The sequence below is a fragment of the Polypterus senegalus genome, chromosome 10 (genome assembly GCF_016835505.1).
Source record: "Polypterus senegalus isolate Bchr_013 chromosome 10, ASM1683550v1, whole genome shotgun sequence".
Lineage (NCBI taxonomy): Eukaryota > Metazoa > Chordata > Cladistia > Polypteriformes > Polypteridae > Polypterus > Polypterus senegalus.
Window position 1 is genome coordinate 129,291,880 of NC_053163.1, and position 16,476 is coordinate 129,308,355.

Genomic DNA, 16,476 nt, shown 5'->3' on the forward strand with positions numbered 1-16,476 from the left:
AGCATTCCTCCACTTCCGGCCCCTCCTACATAAATACTCTGCCGACGCCATCTTTGACTGTCAAGCCTATACTGATTATTTTCATGTATTTTTTGACCGTAGTTTTTCATACTGTGGATAATTTTTCAGTATACGGGACCGGAAACCCCAAACCTTTATGCGTGTGTCTGATTTCTCTTTTACAGTGGCGTTGCCGGCTGGATTGAGTGTCCGAAAAGAATGTCAGAAGGACAGGACCTGAACTCCGTACTGCAAGGACTGTCAGCACAGATCCAGTCCCTACAGAGAGCGCAAGCCGCAACGAACCGGGAACTAGAGGAGACAAAGTCCAGGTTGGCCACCGCGCAGATGGTAAGACCAGATCCGCCTCGACCGATACCTCCTCCGCTTGTTCCCCTGTCGGAAGCTGATGACATCGAGTCGTATTTGGGCATCTTTGAAAGGATGGCCACCCGGAACCAGTGGCAGCGGTCCGAGTGGGCGTCCATCCTGGCACCCTACCTGAAGGGACCCGCGCAGCGTGCTTATTACAACCTCCCTGAGGAGGAGGCCACGGACTATGACCTCCTAAAACAGGAGATCCTGGCACGCTACGGCATTACGCCGGGCCAGCAGGCAAGCGAATGGAGGAACTGGCAGTTTGACCCTGACAAACCGGCCCGAGGTCAGGCATTCGACTTCTGGGGCAAGATGGGGCGTTGGTTATGGCCCGAAGGTCCCCAAGCCCAGAAGGTGGTAGAACAGGTGGCCTGTGAGGGCCTGGTCAACGCGATGCCAAGTTACCTCGCCCAGCAGGTCCAGCGCCATCCTTTTAAAGATATGCAGGGTCTCCTGGAAGTCCTCGAGCATCAGCTCGCAGTCCTCTGAGCTGGGGGGTAAGAAAGGCAAGCTCGCGGGAACTGACAGGGATGTGTCGCCACCCCGGAGCCCACTCGACGCGCTGCGGAAGCGCCGCCGAAACCCAAAGAGAAGCCGGCCTCCCCACTCTGTTTCAATTGTGGTGAGGTCGGCCACCTGCTACCTACGTGCCCGCTAAACACGGAGCCTATGGACTGCACTTGGGCTACAACAGAGAGGTACTGTGCCCTGTCGCATCCCCTGGCAAGTCCTAATACGGGAGTGGTGTTAGTAAATGGGCACTCGGTGATGGCTTTGTTTGATTCCGGCAGCAACATAACCATTGTCGCTCGCCGTTATATTTTACCATGACAGTGGCTAACCCAACATCTACAAGTCACTTGTGTACATGGGAAGACCAGGTCTTATCGTTCTGCGGAGTGCAACATCCCCTGGAAAGGGGACCTGACTCGCTTGCCGGTCACTGTGTTACCTGAACCCCCCTTTCCAGTGATTTTGGGACAGGACTGGTCGCACAGAATCTGTGGTAAAAAATACATCGCTCCCGGGGCCTCATTGGGTCTGGTTATGAAGGGGCGGGGCTCCCTTCCCGCGGTCCTCACGCCGTGCTCTAGGGCAGACACTAATGACTCAGGCCCTCTGAGGGACGCTTCCCCGGCGACGGACCATGACCCGGAAATATCCGCCGGGGAGGGCACAAGCCAGGGAACTCTTCTGGTCACTGACACACAAGTACCTCTGAATAGCCTGGATCATCAGTTTTGATCCACACCTGCGTCATTCAAAAGAGAACAGTGGAATGATGATTCCCTGAGATTTGCCCGGAATGCTATCATTGTCCCCAGCAGTCAACAGGCTGACGATTCCATACCACGCAAGCCCTTTTTTATGATGGAGAATGATCTGCTATATCGAGTTGTGACCCACGAGGGTGAGGTGTGGAAGTTGCTGCTAGTCCCGCATACCTTCCGGCGGGAGATATGCGAATTAGCTCATGCTCACCTCTTAGGCGCCCACCTCGGGGCCGAGAAAACCTTGGAGAGAATAAAGCTCCGCTTTTACCGGCCCGGGATTAATGAGGAGGTCCGGCGTTTCTGCCAGTCCTGCCCAGAGTGTCAGATTTGCCAGATACCTAGGAGGGACCGTGCTCCTCTCGTTCCCATTCCGCTAATTGATGTTCCCTTTGACAGAATAGGGGTGGATTTGGTAGGACCCCTGGAACCTATAATCGTGGCCATAAATATATATTGGTCATGGTTGACTACACAACCCGGTATCCAGAGGCGGTTCCCCTGCGCTCCGCTAATACAAAAAATATCGCACGGGAATTGGCCAACCAGTTCTCTAGAGTGTGCATACCCAAAGAAGTCCTCACGGACCAGGGTACGCCCTTTACCTCGGATACATTCAGGGAGGTTGCCAGGTTACTCCGTATTAAGCACCTGAAGACGTCTGTCTATCACCCGCAAATGGACGGGTTGGTGGAACGCTTTAACCAGACTCTTAAACAGATGCTACGCAAGGTAGTCAACGCGGACGGTAGAAACTGGGACCAGCTCTTACCACTTGTGCTTTTTGCTTACCGGGAAGTACCCCAGGCCTCCACAAGTTTCTCCCCTTTTGAGTTATTATATGGACGACAACCCCGAGGACTATTGGATATAATAAAAGAAGGTTGGGAAGCAGATGCCCTACCCTCCATCAGTATATTAGAGTATGTGGCGCAACTGTGCGACAGGCTCAATAAAATTAGGCCACTCCTAAAGGAACACGTGACTTGTGCGCAAGCTCGGTGTTACAATCGTAACTCGGTACTCCAAGAGTTCCACCCGGGGGATTGAGTGATGGTGCTCGTTCCTACCTCCCACTCTAAATTATTGGCTCACTGGCAAGGACCATACGAGGTTAAAGAAAGAAAGGGGCTCGTTGATTATTTGGTTAAACAACAAAATCGTCGGCCGAGCGAGAGGATCTACCATGTAAATTTATTAAAGCCTTGGAAAGACAGGGAAGAGTCCCCGACACTCGTAGATCCCTCTCCCTATTCGCATGCACACCTGCCCTTAACCTCGGTGACGAGCTGACACCCTTACAGCGGCAGGAATTAACCCAGGCAATCCTGGCCGTTCCCGAAGTAGTGAGCGAGTCACCGGGCCAGACTTCACTGATTGAGCACGACATTGTCACGGCGCCCGGAGTTGTAGTCTGAGAGAGACCCTATAGACTCCCGGAAGCAAAATGCGCCGAGGTGGAACTTGAGGTTCAATGGATGTTGGACATGGATATTATTGAAGAGAGCCATAGTCCCTGGTCCAGTCCTATTGTACTTGTTTCTAAGCCCGACGGCTCCTGGAGATTTTGTAATGACTTCAGACATCTAAACCAAGTCTCCAAGTTCGATGCCTACCCGATGCCATGGATAGATGACCTTATTGAACGCTTGGGTACGGCTCGATATCTGACTACTCTTGACATGACAAAAGGGTACTGGCAAATTCCCTTAGCGGCATCTGCCAAGGAGAAAACCGCTTTCAGAACCCCAAGTGGACATTGGCAATATAAGGTCCTCCCATTTGGACTGCACGGGGCCACAGCGACCTTTCAGCATCTGGTGGATAGAGTGCTAAAGCCCCACCAGTCCTATAGTGCCGCCTACCTGGATGACGTAGTCATCTATTCTGGCACCTGGAAAGAGCATCTATTGCAGGTATCCACTGTCCTCACAACACTAGCGAAGGCTGGCCTTCGCATAAACCCCGGTAAGTGTTTCTTTGGGCTAAAGGAGGCCAAGTATTTAAGCTACGTAGTGGGACGAGGACAGGTGAAACCACAATGTTCCAAAATAAAAGACATCCTGGAATGGCCCCGTCCGAATACCAAGAGACAGGTGCAAGCTTTCTTGGGGTTAGCAGGGTACTACCGCTGGTTCGAGCCCCGCTTCTCTGAAAGAGCAGCACCCTTGACTGATTTAACGAAAAAAGGCGCTCCCTTATACGTGGTATGGAACGACAAGGCGGAACAAGCATTCAGTGACTTAAAAAAGGCCCTGACATCGGCACAAGTATTGAGAACCTCTGGTTTTGCTCTTCCTTTTCTTCTCCAGACCGATGCTTCGGACATAGGCCTGGGCGCCGTGTTGAGCCAAAGTATTGATGGTGTCGAGCACCCCGTAATGTACCTGAGCCGGAAACCGCTGGACCGGGAGACCAGGTATGCGGCAGTGGAGAGGATAGCCTTGGCCATTAAATGGGCGGTGACACATTTAGGTTACTCTGGTGACTGATCACGCTGCTCTTCAGTGGATGTCACTGCACAAGGAGTCGAATCCCCGAGTCACCAGGTGGTTTCTGGATTTGCAGCCATACAAGTTCGCCGTCACTTGTATGTTCGCCATGGACGGACCTTAATACGATCGGGAAGACATACGCCAGGAGGGAGTGGCGGGGTACTAACCTTTCTCTCTTTGTTTCTTACAGAAGAAAAGACGCACCGCTGCCATGAGCCTACCTCCTACAGCTTCCCGCAGTACGCTATTTACGCCCTTCCTCTGTCCACTAACCATGACGTCATCAATCCCATCATCCACCATGGCTCCTACCCAGCATTCCTCCACTTCCGGCCCCTCCTACTTAAATACTCCGCCGACGCCATCTTTGACTGTCAAGCCTATACTGATTATTTTCATGTATTTTTTGACCGTAGTTTTTCATACTGTGGATACTTTTTCAGTATACGGGGCCGGAAACCCAAAACCTTTATGCGTGTGTCTGATTTCTCTTTTACATCATTTAAATCCATTTCAGGTCACATTTACTTTAAAGGATGTACCAGTGATTACATTCATGTGTATGGATAGCCTCATACTACACCAAACTAGCATACAGTCATATGAAAAAGTTTGGAACCCCTCTCAGCCTGCTTAATAATTTACTGTACTTTCAACAAAAAAAATAACAGCAGTATGTCTTTCATTTCCTAGGAACATCTGAGTACTGATTTTTAGTGAAGCAGTATTTAGTTGTATAAAATTAAATCAAATCTGAAAAACTGGCTGTGCACAAATTTGGGTCCCCTTGTAGTTTTACTGATTTGAATGCATGTCACTGCTCAATACTGATTACTTGCAACACTTGTTGGATTAGCACATTAAGCCTTTAAATTCATAAACAGGTGTGTCCAATGATGAGAAAAGGTATTTAAGGTGGTCGATTGCAAGTTGTGCTTCTTTTTGACTCTCCTTTGAAGAGTGACAGCATGGGGTCCTCAAAGCAACTCTCAAAAGATCTGAAAACAAAGATTGTTCAGTATCATGGTTTAGGGGAAGGCTAAAAAAAGCCATCTCAGAGGTTTAAACTGTCAGTTTCAACTGTAAGGAATGTAATTGGGAAGTGGAAGGCCAAAGGCACAGTTGCTGTTAAACCCAGGTCTGGCAGGCCAAGAAAAATTCAGGAGCGACATATGTGCAGGATTGTGAGAATGGTTACAGACAACCTACAGATCACCTCCAAAGACCTGCAAGAACATCGTACTGCAGATGGTGTATCTGTACATCATTCTACAATTCAGTGCAATTTGCACAAAGAACATCTGTATGGCAAGGTGATGAGAAAGAAGCCCTTTCTGCACTCACGCCACAAACAGAGTCGTTTGTTGTATGCAAATGCTCATTTAGACAAGCCAGATTCATTTTGGAACAAAGTGCTTTGGACTGATGAGACAAAAATTGAGTTATTTGGTCATAACCAAGACCTGCAAGAAAATCTTGCTGCAGATGGTGTATCTGTACATTGTTCTACAATTCAGTGCATCTGTATGGCAGGGTGATGAGAAAGAAGCCCTTTCTGCACTCACGCCACAAAGAGAGTCGCTTGTTGTATGCAAATGCTCATTTAGACAAACCAGATTCATTTTGGAACAAAGTGGAATTATTTGGTCATAACAAAAAGCTCTTTGCATGGCCGAAGAAGAACACCACATTCCAAGAAAAACACCTGCTACCTACTGTCAAATTTGGTGGAGATTCTATCATGCTGTGGGGCTGTGTGGCTAGTTCAGGGACTGGGGCCCTTGTTAAAGTCGAGAGTCAGATGAATTCAACCCAATATCAACAAATTCTTTAGGATAATGTTCAAGCATCACTCACAAAGTTGAAATTACACAGGGTTTGGATATTCCAACAAGACAATGACCCAAAACACAGTTTGAAATCTACAGAGGCATTCGTGAAGATGGAAAGTACAATTTTCTGGAATGGCCATCACTGTCCCCTTACTTGGATATTATCGAAAATCTGTGGGATGATTTGAAGAAGGTTGTCCATGCTCGGCAGCCATCAAATTGAATTGAACTGGAGAGATTTTGTATGGAAGAATTGTCAAAAATACCTCCATCCAGAATCCAGACACTCATCAAAGGCTATTGGAGGCGTCTAGAGGCTGTTATAGATAGATAGATAGATAGATAGATAGATAGATAGATAGATAGATAGATAGATAGATAGATAGATAGATAGATAGATAGATAGATAGATAGATAGATAGATAGATACTTTATTAATCCCAAGGGGAAATTCACATAATCCAGCAGCAGTATACTGATGTAAAAAAAGCAATATTAAATTAAAGAGTAATAAAAATGCATGTAAAAAACAGACAATAATTTTGTATAATATTAATGTTTACCCCCCCGGGTGGAATTGAAGAGTCGCATAGTGTGGGGGAGGAACGATCTCCTCAGTCTGTCAGTGGAGCAAGACAGTGACAGAAGTCTGTCACTGAAGCTGCTCCTATGCCTGGAGATGACACTGTTAAGTGGATGCAGTGGATTCTTCATGATTGACAGGAGTTTGCTTAATGCCTGCCTTACAGCCTGCCTTCTTAACAAGTTTGTCCAGGCGTGAGACATCCTTCATCTTTATGCTGCCTCCCCAGCACAACACCGCATAGAACAGGGCACTCACCACAACCATCTGGTAGAACATCTGCAGCATCTTATTGTAGATGTTGAAGGACACCAACCTTCTAAGAAAGTATAGTCGGCTCTGTCCTTTCTTACACAGAGCATCAGTATTGGCAATCCAGTCCAATTTATCATCCAGCTGCACTCCCAGGTATTTATAGGTCTGTACCCTCTGCACACAGTCACATCTGATGATCATGGGGTCCATGAGGGGACTGGGCCTCTTAAAATCCACCACCAGTTCACCAGTTCCACTATTTGCAAAAGGAGGCTCAACTAAGTATTGATGAAATATCTCTGTTGGGGTGCCTACATTTATTCACCTGTGTAATTTTGTTATGATGCATATTGCATATTTTCTGTTAATCCAATAAACGTAATGTCACTGCTAGAATACTATACTGTTTCCATAAGACACGTCATATATTAAAAGGAAGTTGCTGCTTTGAATGCTCAGCCAATGAAATACAAAAATCCAAATAATTAAGAGGGGTTCCCAGACTTTTAAGCAGGTCAGATCTCTATAAGCTTCACTTTTATACTGTGCTGTCACAGGTATGCTTGTCTGGGTACTCACAATGTTGATGTTGCATAGGATCGTAAATACATCACTGTGATTATTTGTACACAACTATCTTATGTCACCTACTTTTGTTATTGCAGGTTATCTGCGACAGAGGGTTATCGGTTTCTGCTTGATTTGAATGAGCCAGTACGTATCTAGTAACTCTACCAGAGAGGTGTGGAGGTTCGTTATCAGCCATTTAATGACTTTCACGAATGTTCATACTTCCTAAACGAATGAGGGAGCATTGACGAAGTGTAAAGTGCAGCACTTTATCAGTCTCGAGCACGGGTAGCGCCGTTTCGTTCGAGGGTCTGCACCGTGTGTGAGGTCCGTTCCTATAGGTGCCCGATGATGCCAGCTTTGGGCTCCGACCCCTCAGAACTCTACAAGAGAGTTAGATAATGAAAAGATGAAGTCTGGGGGCACAGAATGTAAAGAAACAATAAAGAACTAACAAAAGCGCAGTATTAGTCATAAACACTTTTAAAATACAGCAAATCTAATGGAATAAAAGGAAAGCTTTGGGTTTTAGTTACTTGATTTATATAAACAAAGCAATTACCTACACTTATATGTAAACTAAACAGACGGAACTTCATTACTTCAGCTTCTCCACAACGACATCAATGTTGAATCACATGCGCAATTATTCATACATTAATTTCATTTCTCTATTTATTGGCTCGTTGATGATTACCTCCTTAATTTTCCAAGGCTCAGAACACATTTTTTTGAGAACTCAAATGAGTATCAAGTGATTTATTATTTAGTCATTTTTATTACCAATAAATACGTCAGTGCAATGTCCAGAAAGAATATTTTTATTTACATTGTAAACAAAGAAAAGCTTTGCTATGTTATAAGTTATCGTGTTTACACACACACACCCATACACACGCGCACACACACACACACACACACACACACACACACAGACACACAGGCAGACGTACACACAGACATAATTCCAGAAATTTTATTTTTGGACTCAGGTAGGTCTAAAACATCGAGATTAATCAAAATCTCGACATCGAATCTTTGTACGATTACGATATTTTCCCTGTACTTCGTATACGAGAAAGAAAAAAAGACGTTTAGGTAGAAGACACGTTAAAGTAATGCATTTTGATTCTGTCCAGAATTGAACTGCCTGTGCAGTTTAATAGTGCAAGAGGCATGCTGGCAACAATCTCAGGTGAACTCCTCTGCTGAAGCGATTTCGAAAAATCGTAACAAAAACTAATATGACACACGGCATTCTTAAACCTGTCTAATCCAGTTCAGCATTACTGGCTCTAACATGGGCACGACTTGGGTGAGTGCGCCTTAGCACATGCGAGGCGAAAATGCCTAATAACAAGAAACGTCAAAGCTTTCATCGACATTACAGCTGCTCGCCGCAATCCGCTATCCTGCAGTGCACACCCCTAACACACTGCAATCCTCACAATGATAAACGTGTAAAACCAACACCTTAAAAAGAAAAATGTGAGAGGCTAGGGTGCAAACAGAGCAGGCGGCTAATAGGCAAGTTTTAGGAGATCGTACATTTACACTTCCAATTTAACTGATGCAAAAATGGCATTAATTGATGTGTGTTAGTGATGGAGGGTCTGCGACTAATTAAGTTTCTTAAACACAGCATTTTTTTAAATCAAATATAGCAGATAGAGTAGTATCCAATAATTAGCAATTGAAAAAATTGTAATACAAATTGACCAATTACTGGAATAAAATCAGTATCGATATTACCCTTAAGGAGAAAAGGAACTAAAATATTTTCCCCGTCTATTAACATTAAAATACATTCGTTATTATACAAACAAGTAAGAACTTGGAAAGGGTCTGATTTTTTTGAATAACAGTAATAGGAAAGGTGACGGTAATCTTTAAAGATTTGAATCCCAGTGTGAAGATACACGGAAGCAAACGCGGCTTTTCGAATATCATGCGCTCTGTCCATTGTGTGTTGCACCTACAAGTCGGCGCCGTGAAAACTGCAGTCCTTGTCAGTCGCTACTTTAATAGCGGCGAGCATTGGCCGTTCCATTTCGAGGGGTTCCTGTAGGATTTGAAGGGGGTTATGATCTTAGCCCCCAATGTGACTGTCGCGCAGTGTTACACACTGTTACTGTTACAAATCTGAGTTCTGCGTTGGGGTTTCGCGCGAGTAGTAAGAGTACGTTAAATTAAACGTTTAACACTGACCAGGGGTGATTTGGGACACGAAGGGCAAGAAGATCGAGAGCTTGCGCAATTGCCGATGTATAGCTGAGACTGCAATATCAGAGTCTGAACGCCAGAGATCAGGGGCTTAAGCCACTGTTAGCCTCCCACCTCCCGACGCTACTGTCCATTTCAGAACACGCATGCGTACATCAGGTAGAACAGCTGCACCGTGTGGATCAGTTCAAACACAATTTAAGCGACAAGACGGTTCTTTACACTAACAATATGTAGATACGTTCACTTCCGTCTTAAGTATGCTTACACAATTGCTTTCTCTTTCAATTAAATTCCAGAGAAGTGACTTTTATAGTCTAATGGTTAACTGGCCTAAAGCAGCAGGAGTGATCTGTTTGCACGCGCTGTACGGCGTCAGATTGATTTGTATTGGGCATCCGAGAGGCTGCCAGACGAGTAAACGTACAAAATACACAGAATATAAAAGTTCAAGCAATCACTCTGAAGGTGAAATTGAAGCAGTAAACTAATTCGTAGTCGACGCCGCACGGAAGGTTTCTCAGTTTTAAGATGGACGAGTTCGCAAATTCTCCAATGCTTTTCTAACGGGGATTTTGACATTTCACAACTTCTTACAGCGCGATATGTTCGATGTATGCGAACAAAAGTTGAATACTGTAGTGTCGACAAATGTCTTTGTAGAATAAGTGTGCCACATCTCAACAAAATTGGTACTCGGGGCTCCGAGTTGTTTCAGGCGGACAGACAGACAGCTGCTTCATACATTATGTGCGAACGCACCAAAAAATCATGATAGAGAAGCAAAAGACGATGTTTTCCTTAAAATTGCTGATATTTGCAGCTTCAAAATAGCCAGGAAACTGCTGTCCCCACATCTGTCAGCTTAAGGATCAATGTACAGCTCACCCAACCATGAAGGAGACGAGACGCACTAATCAACACCAAAACAAACGAAGGAGTCCCCTGTTTGGTCTTTAATTTTATTTAGTGGAAATATGCGAACCAAAAATGCCTAGTTAAATACTGTATTACCTGTTTGCTACGAAATGGCATAAGCTTTTGGAAAATGAAGTGTTGTTACCAAATCGCGATATCGGTTAAAGTTGACTTCCGGTAGATGCGAAGATACACTCATCAGTAATTTGAACAAAAGGGAAACTGACTATAAATAAAATACATATATTGTTTTCTATGTCAGTGCCTGTACTTAATTTATTATTGACATATGGGATGTTCATATGCGTATGTCTGGTGGAGGGGGCCTTTTGCGTTTCGTTGGGGGTCTTTGTAATCATTTGCGAGGTACTAAAAAAATAAATAATGAAGTTCGGCTGTTTTATCTGACATCTGAGTAAACAGAGCAAGTACGTTCCGGTGCGTTTTTCCGTAATTGGGCCGATGGCTCTCGGTATAAGCCACAGTAGATTTACCATTCATTCTGGCTCATTTACTGTTTTATTCGCAACAATTACGAACGCTTTGAAAGCACCTGGAGCCTCCTGACTAGCGGGTAGAAGAAACCCCGACATATTATATTCTGCTCGACTTCTCTTGATGTTTTGCAAGACCGTCGAAATTTTTGGGGTCCCCCATATTTCTAATCTTCTAAACCAGAAAACCCCATCTTGTAGGCCGTTTTTGGGCCATATTTCTTGCCGGAGATTACACCCTTATGGCAAGCAGTAAACTAATAGGTGTGTACAGTAAAAATTATCAGAAGGATTTTAAGTTTTACATGCAGTGAGAAGTCAAGCAAAATGACGCCTTTTATTGGCTAACTAAAAAGACTACAATATGCAAGCTTTCGAGGCAACTCAGGCCCCTTCTTCAGGCAAGTTTTATCTTTGCTTTTTTCCCCCGCAACCCCGTGTTTATTACCAGGTAGATTACATTTATGAAATTGTAATTTTTTCATTGCATATAGCATGGTAAAGGGAAAAGGAAGTAAAGTGCCTCCGTGCGCTCTGTTATTGCCTCTGACTTGCATCACGTATTCCGCACACAGTTGACTCTATCGTATCTGATGGCGCTATCTGATTAGATTGAAGGCGCTCACAATTTGGATTGTAGAGGAAGCTGGAATCCTAGTTGTACCCACGCCTAAATGAATAAATTCCGCCAACACAAATCAGTGTACACAACCAGTTAATGGTGCTTGTATACATTACAAACCTGTCAATGTGTATACCGTATAGCGTAATGTTAAGTGTATAGCGCTATGTTGCCTTCGCACATTGTGAGGTGAAAACACGGCAAAGGTCCGGCACTTTCGGTAGACTGAAAATCTAGCATTTACAATCAGAGATAAGCATCAGGTAATTCTAGCTTTTAATCTCAATGTCAGGCTGATCTGTGTTTATGTACACGTGTCGAGTGACGTGTTAGTGGCTCAGGAGTTGCGCCATACCTCTGTCTCTTATCACTTTTCTTGCCGCTCCAGATAACGTTTATAGAGGCTTTAGAGAAAGCGGATGCTCGTTTTTTGCCCACTGGGTGTGGCCCCTCAACCCTATAAAGCAGCGGGCGTCCTTTCATCCATGAGATTCAGCTGATCCTCCATCGGGTCCCATCCCACCTGTCCCAACCAAATCTCTCAACATGTGTCCTCAAATCAGGGCTCTGGCCATCTACACCTTGTGCTTTTGGGCGGTTGAAGCAAGGCCTCCGTCAGGTGGACCCAGGACACAGTCGCAGTGCAGACTCTGAAGAGAAGCATCCTTGGGACCCTGGGACTAGAGAGACCACCTACACCCAGCAGGCCACTTGACGAGCTTCAGCGGCACCATCTTAACCGGCTTTACGAGCGCCAAGTGCGGGATCTGGGAGTTCCGGCAGACACCAAGGTGCAAAAAGGTAAAGCGCGTCCGATTCTATCCTACCTCACCATAAACTACTAATTAGCATTCGATTTGAGATGGAGAAAGATTAAAATGATGAAAAATACAAAGGCACAAATATTTACTAAACATTTTATGCAATGTTTAATATTATTCTATGCTAAAATAACATGTTAAGGATTAATTAAATAGAAAGGTGTCCAGTGCTCACCATATGTATATGCCTTTTCTCTACACTCTTAAAAATAAAGGTGTCAAAGTGGTTCTTCACTGCAGTGCCATAGGGAAACCATGTTTGTTTCCCAAATTAACCTTTATTTATTTAGATCCATAACAGTTTCAATAAATAACCATGAATAGATCGTTAACAGGTTTCAGAAATATACCATTGGGTTCATGACTTTAAAAGGACTCTTGCTTTAGTAACAGAGGCTAAGTTCAGGTCTTCTTGATCTGCTAATATCCTATTTGACATTAAAGACTTTGTGTTTTGTCCACAAACTATGAACCTTTTCAAAGCTCATACACAGAGACCCCTTAACAATGTATGAAATGGTTCTTTGTCAAGCAAGAGTTCAATGACGAACCACACAACCCAGTAAATGCCACTGTATATCCTTTAGTTTTAAGATGCAGATATAATATGGTGTTTGGGTTATTAGATGGATAAAATATAAAAGTGTATCATTATTTATTACAAAAATGTTAATATGAATAACCATAAGAATACTTTGAGGTTTGATATGCATTATAGGACATGCCCCACACTCATTTTCAGTAATTAAAAGTTTTAAGTGTCTTGCCCAGGGATTGTTCCAGCCTTGTGCCCGATGTTTGCTGGGTAGGCCCCAGCTGCCCTGTGACTGAGCCCTGGATATGTGGGTTAGGAAAATGGATGGAATGGATTTGAATTACTATTGTTCCAAAGTACAATAAGGGTCTTAAATAAGAGATATATTTATGACAGTGTATTATGTATAGTTTATTAACTAATAACAGTTCTGTGATCATTACATTTTATATTTTAATTGTCCATGTGATTCTTAATTAAAACTATGACCATTTTCTAACATGTGAACATTGGGGGGGTCTCTGTGGCCAGTGAGGGCCCCCCAAACTGCACAGAGAATGAAAGGGTCCCTGGAAAGGTTTACTGTCAAGGGTCTAAGAAAGGCTACTTAAGACTCTAGGTGAGGATGACTCTTCATTGTCATTGCTAATCATCTGTTGGAATGAAACAAAAATATAGAAAGCAGGAGTGATTTAAAAATGTTGGCATTTTATCAGTCTGTGTATGATAATAGTTTAAGTTCTTTAAAGTGTGGGAAGTTAAATCTAACCCAGTGTGGATTTGATTGTATTTTGATGGCAGCAAACCCCTCTTGGGAGTGTAATTGAAAGTGTGGAGGCCTGTCTTATCTGCCAGTCACGAGGCCAACAGGACAAAGGCGAGCCGTTCTTGACCTTGTTGGAGTTTAACTGACTAGGCTTATTGTCATGAGTTAGTATATTCATCTGTGTTTTAAGAATCCTATATTCTAGGTTTATAGTCACAAACTAATTTGAAATATTTTTACTATCTTTAGTTGCTCCAGTTAGAGTGGAAAACATCACCCGAAGCCCAAGTGACCAGAAGGCTTCTTGGAAATTTTTAATCATCTTCAAGAAGACTGAGCTCATGAAGAAGGCGTTGATCATCAAGGGGGCACAGCTGTCACTCGATGCACACTTGGGGTCTGGTCTGTCTTCTGCTGTCCTCACTAACATTTATTATGTAAATCAGTCCATTATGGAGAATGGGCAGCCTCTGGCACTCATCATCTCTACAGTCTTAGACTCAGGCACTTTGAAAGTGGATCTGCTGGACACTGTAAAAGAGTGGCTGGCAGGTTCAGAAGAGGAATTACGGTTGACGGTCGAATTTGTTTCAACTGTATTTCCTGAAATGCCTGTAGTTTCACTGATGGACGATCAGGTTACTCTTGAAATTGAAATGCTACACGGAAAGAGGCAGCGCACTAAGAGGTCTTCCTCATCCAAGGAAGAATGCTGGAAAAGTGAGAGAAACTGCTGCCGCAAATCTCTAACGGTATCATTCAAGGAAATCGGTTGGTCAGACTGGGTGGTGGCCCCCGAGACATACACCATGTACTACTGTGATGGATCCTGCCCTCAGAATTACAAACTGGCTGCCATGCACACTCAAATCAAGTCCATGCTGAGCTTGATTTCCAATGGTGCCACACCATCCCCATGCTGTGTGCCAGCTGAGTATGAACCCATGGTGCTCATGCACTACAATAGCGATGGCAAGCTCACGCTCACACCTTTCAATGACCTCATTGTCACCAAGTGCCACTGCGCATAACCATCCGAGTAGACGTCTCTTTGTTTTATGGTGGATGACGTTCACGCAGTGCTTTGTGTCCCTAGTTAAAGGGCACTTCCAAGAATTTGATAAAGGGAATTTACAGAAGCCTGCCATTAATTCAGAGTTACAGGGAACTGTATTAGTCATTACCAGTTAAATTAGAGCAGCAGCAGGGTGCAAAATGAATTGATATTGAATTGGAAGTTAAACTTTAACATAGGTGAATTCTGAGAAGGTAGTTCATTAGGAGGTATTAGTTACACAGTAAGTGCTTTTTATTCATGTAATTCCTTTATGTATATCATGTGCATTATATTTATGTGTATAGGGGACAATGAAAGAGTTTGATCATGTTGGAAACCCAGAAGAACCTCTTCGTACAAAGATTATGAGAATCTGAAACAAAATGGTGTTGTTTAAGCACAGCCCAGGATGGCATTTAAGAGCTGTCTGGAAGGGATACATTTATTTATTTATTTGGCTGATGCCTTTAACCAAAGCACCTTACAACATCTATGGCACAAATGGTTACATTTCTTTTGGTTTTCCAGTTGGAGCGCAGACCTCTGGTCACACAGTGTCAGTAGTGAGATCTGAACCCACAACCTCAGGGTTTGAGGTTTAAAGCCTTAACAAGTCCCATACCCTACTGGCATGGCTTAGCCTGACAGATTTAGTTTTAAAAATCCAACAAAAGTTTCTCATTCTCCACAGACCTTTAGTTGAGATTCAAACCCAATGCTTTAGAAGTCTAACCAAAAAAGTGCCTCAGGAATGATTTCATCTTGAGAAATATATTTACTGTAGTGATAACATTCGTTCTGTTAACTCATTTATTCAAGTGTATTTATTTATATAAAATATTTGTAATCTTACCAAATGACAGTGTCTAGCATAATGTGGTGATGGACTGTATTTAATTTTTGGGTGTTTGTAATTTAAGATGTTGTTTTCTGTGGTGTGCGTATGAACTTCACTTTGTATATTGAGCTTTATTTGTGTGATTAAAAGCATTTTAAAGCAGACTTGTCATGTGAGTGTCATTTATGAAGAACCCAAACTAGTTTAAGTTGCATGTGCAAGAGAGCATAATGCCCTTCTGTGTGGTGCTGGAATGTGTCTCATACGGATAATTCTTTATTAGCCCCCCAAAGGGAAATCCACTTGGTAAAACAGCAACACAGAACATCACACAAAACAGTAAAGAAAATCCAATGTATGTCATTACAACACGCAATACTGTATAAGGAAATATTCCTGTGCCAAGAGATGATTGATGGCATCAGTGGAGATAGCATCTAAATTTGTCATCATCCTCTTTTCCACCTCTGTCTCCAGTTAGTCCATGGTCAGTCCTTTAATAGAGCTGGCCTTCCTGACCAGCTTATTGGTATCCCCTTAGCAGGCATTACCCCCTGCTCCCAGTAAGCCACAGTGTAGAACTGTGTCACTATGGTCTGGTAGAACATACCCAGTTGCTTGAACATTAGGCAAATTATGAAGAGACTAGGCCATGCAGCTCAACAGGTTCATCTGTCCTAAATGACCTGAGCATCTTTCAAACAATAGCCTGCTCTGGTGCTTTTTGTATTGTGTGATATAACCTGACATCATGTTAGCCTTCTTAATGGCTTCTGAACACTGCCGGGAAGTTGACAGCGTAGAGTCCACAACAACTT

General features: G+C 43.6%; 1 protein-coding gene across 1 annotated transcript; it reads left to right on the forward strand.

Moving 5' to 3' along the window:
• The first annotated feature begins 219 nt into the window (after positions 1-219).
• On the forward strand, positions 220-15,747 carry LOC120538247 (dauer larva development regulatory growth factor daf-7-like). Its single transcript, XM_039767699.1, has 3 exons — positions 220-476; positions 12,246-12,442; positions 14,013-15,747. The coding sequence occupies exons 1-3, from the start codon at positions 220-222 to the stop codon at positions 14,792-14,794; spliced, it is 1,236 nt and encodes a 411-aa protein (XP_039623633.1). The 3' UTR covers positions 14,795-15,747.
• Positions 15,748-16,476: the final 729 nt, after the last annotated feature.

Excerpts from the sequence above, each read along its gene's own strand:
- LOC120538247 (XM_039767699.1), top strand. The coding sequence starts at position 220 with ATGTCAGAAGGACAGGACCTGAACTCCGTACTGCAAGGACTGTCAGCA. Across the intron at positions 477-12,245 it reads AACCAGTGGCAGCGGTCCGA|CAAGGCCTCCGTCAGGTGGA; the intron begins GTGGGCGTCCAT and ends GGGCGGTTGAAG. Across the intron at positions 12,443-14,012 it reads AGACACCAAGGTGCAAAAAG|TTGCTCCAGTTAGAGTGGAA; the intron begins GTAAAGCGCGTC and ends TACTATCTTTAG.